This window comes from Teleopsis dalmanni, unplaced genomic scaffold (assembly GCF_002237135.1).
Source record: "Teleopsis dalmanni isolate 2A unplaced genomic scaffold, ASM223713v2 unscaffolded_contig_4955, whole genome shotgun sequence".
NCBI lineage: Eukaryota > Metazoa > Arthropoda > Insecta > Diptera > Diopsidae > Teleopsis > Teleopsis dalmanni.
Window position 1 is genome coordinate 1 of NW_024036337.1, and position 1,094 is coordinate 1,094.

The 1,094-nt window shown below is 25.0% G+C and overlaps 1 protein-coding gene across 1 annotated transcript; it reads left to right on the forward strand.

Annotated features, from left to right (window-relative positions):
• Positions 1–213: 213 nt before the first annotated feature.
• LOC119665395 (intraflagellar transport protein 56-like) lies at positions 214–850 on the forward strand (the record flags this gene model as incomplete). The annotated part of the gene is made up of 2 exons (XM_038074631.1): positions 214–341; positions 652–850. Coding segments are annotated over 2 exons (327 nt in total), but the record flags the coding sequence as incomplete, so codon positions are not given.
• Between the last annotated feature and the right edge of the window lie 244 nt (positions 851–1,094).

Genomic DNA, 1,094 nt, shown 5'->3' on the forward strand with positions numbered 1-1,094 from the left:
TGTATAAAAATAAACCCATATCTTATATATAATATAAATTGATTCATTTAAATTTTGATTCATTTGTACAATTTTAACATATTTATTAGTGCATTTCTAATTACTTAAATAGATCACAACTAATAATTCATCTAGCTATGTAGAAATAGATTTATTTACTATAATGATTATAATATTATGTAAAGTCATATGTAATATCTTTTATTGCAATAGGCTTGGAACTTATTTATTGCACGGGATACAAGTTCGGAAGCGTTTTTACTACTTCAACTCATTGCCAATGAATGCTATAAGTGTGAAGAATTTTGGTTTGCCGCAAAAGCTTTTGATATGCTAGAGAAGTATGTGTATATTATTTTTAATATTTAGTCCATAGTATTACTTATATTCTAACCGAAACACATTAATTTATGTATTGTAATGTTTTGTAAAAGAATTTTACTCAATTGTTATCAACAAAACCTAAATGAAAATCAAACTTATATCTAATGCACTAGAGAGCGGTGGTTCCCAAGGAACTGAGCCTCTATTATTATTATTATTATTCGAATTGATATTTTATTCTATATTATATAATAGTATATATCTATTAATGCTTAAATATGAACCTGTAATATTTGAACCTTTCATAATATTTGTATGTTTTTTTAGACTGGATCCTAGCCCAGAAAATTGGGAAGGTAAACGTGGTGCTTGTGCTGGAGTCTTGTTTGCGACAATAACAAAATATAAAAAAATGCAGATGCCACACTCGATTTCGGAAGTTATAGGATTATTGCGTGAATCTTCATATCCACAAGCAGAAACTATTATTAGAACTATACGCAAATATGCAAACATACTTAAGTAAATTAAATAAAATATATTAACTTATGATTTTAAATTGGAAATATAAAAATTTGTTTATAATATCAAGTATCGGAGTATCAAAATAATTATTAGGTATTTTACAAATATTTTAATTTATTCAAGAATTCAAAAGGAAGACATATCTAATCAAATAAAACTATATATTAAGGATAACATAATATAGATCTGAAAAATTAAGAAGAAAACGCGCTAAATCACACAAAGCTATATTATTATCTATTATT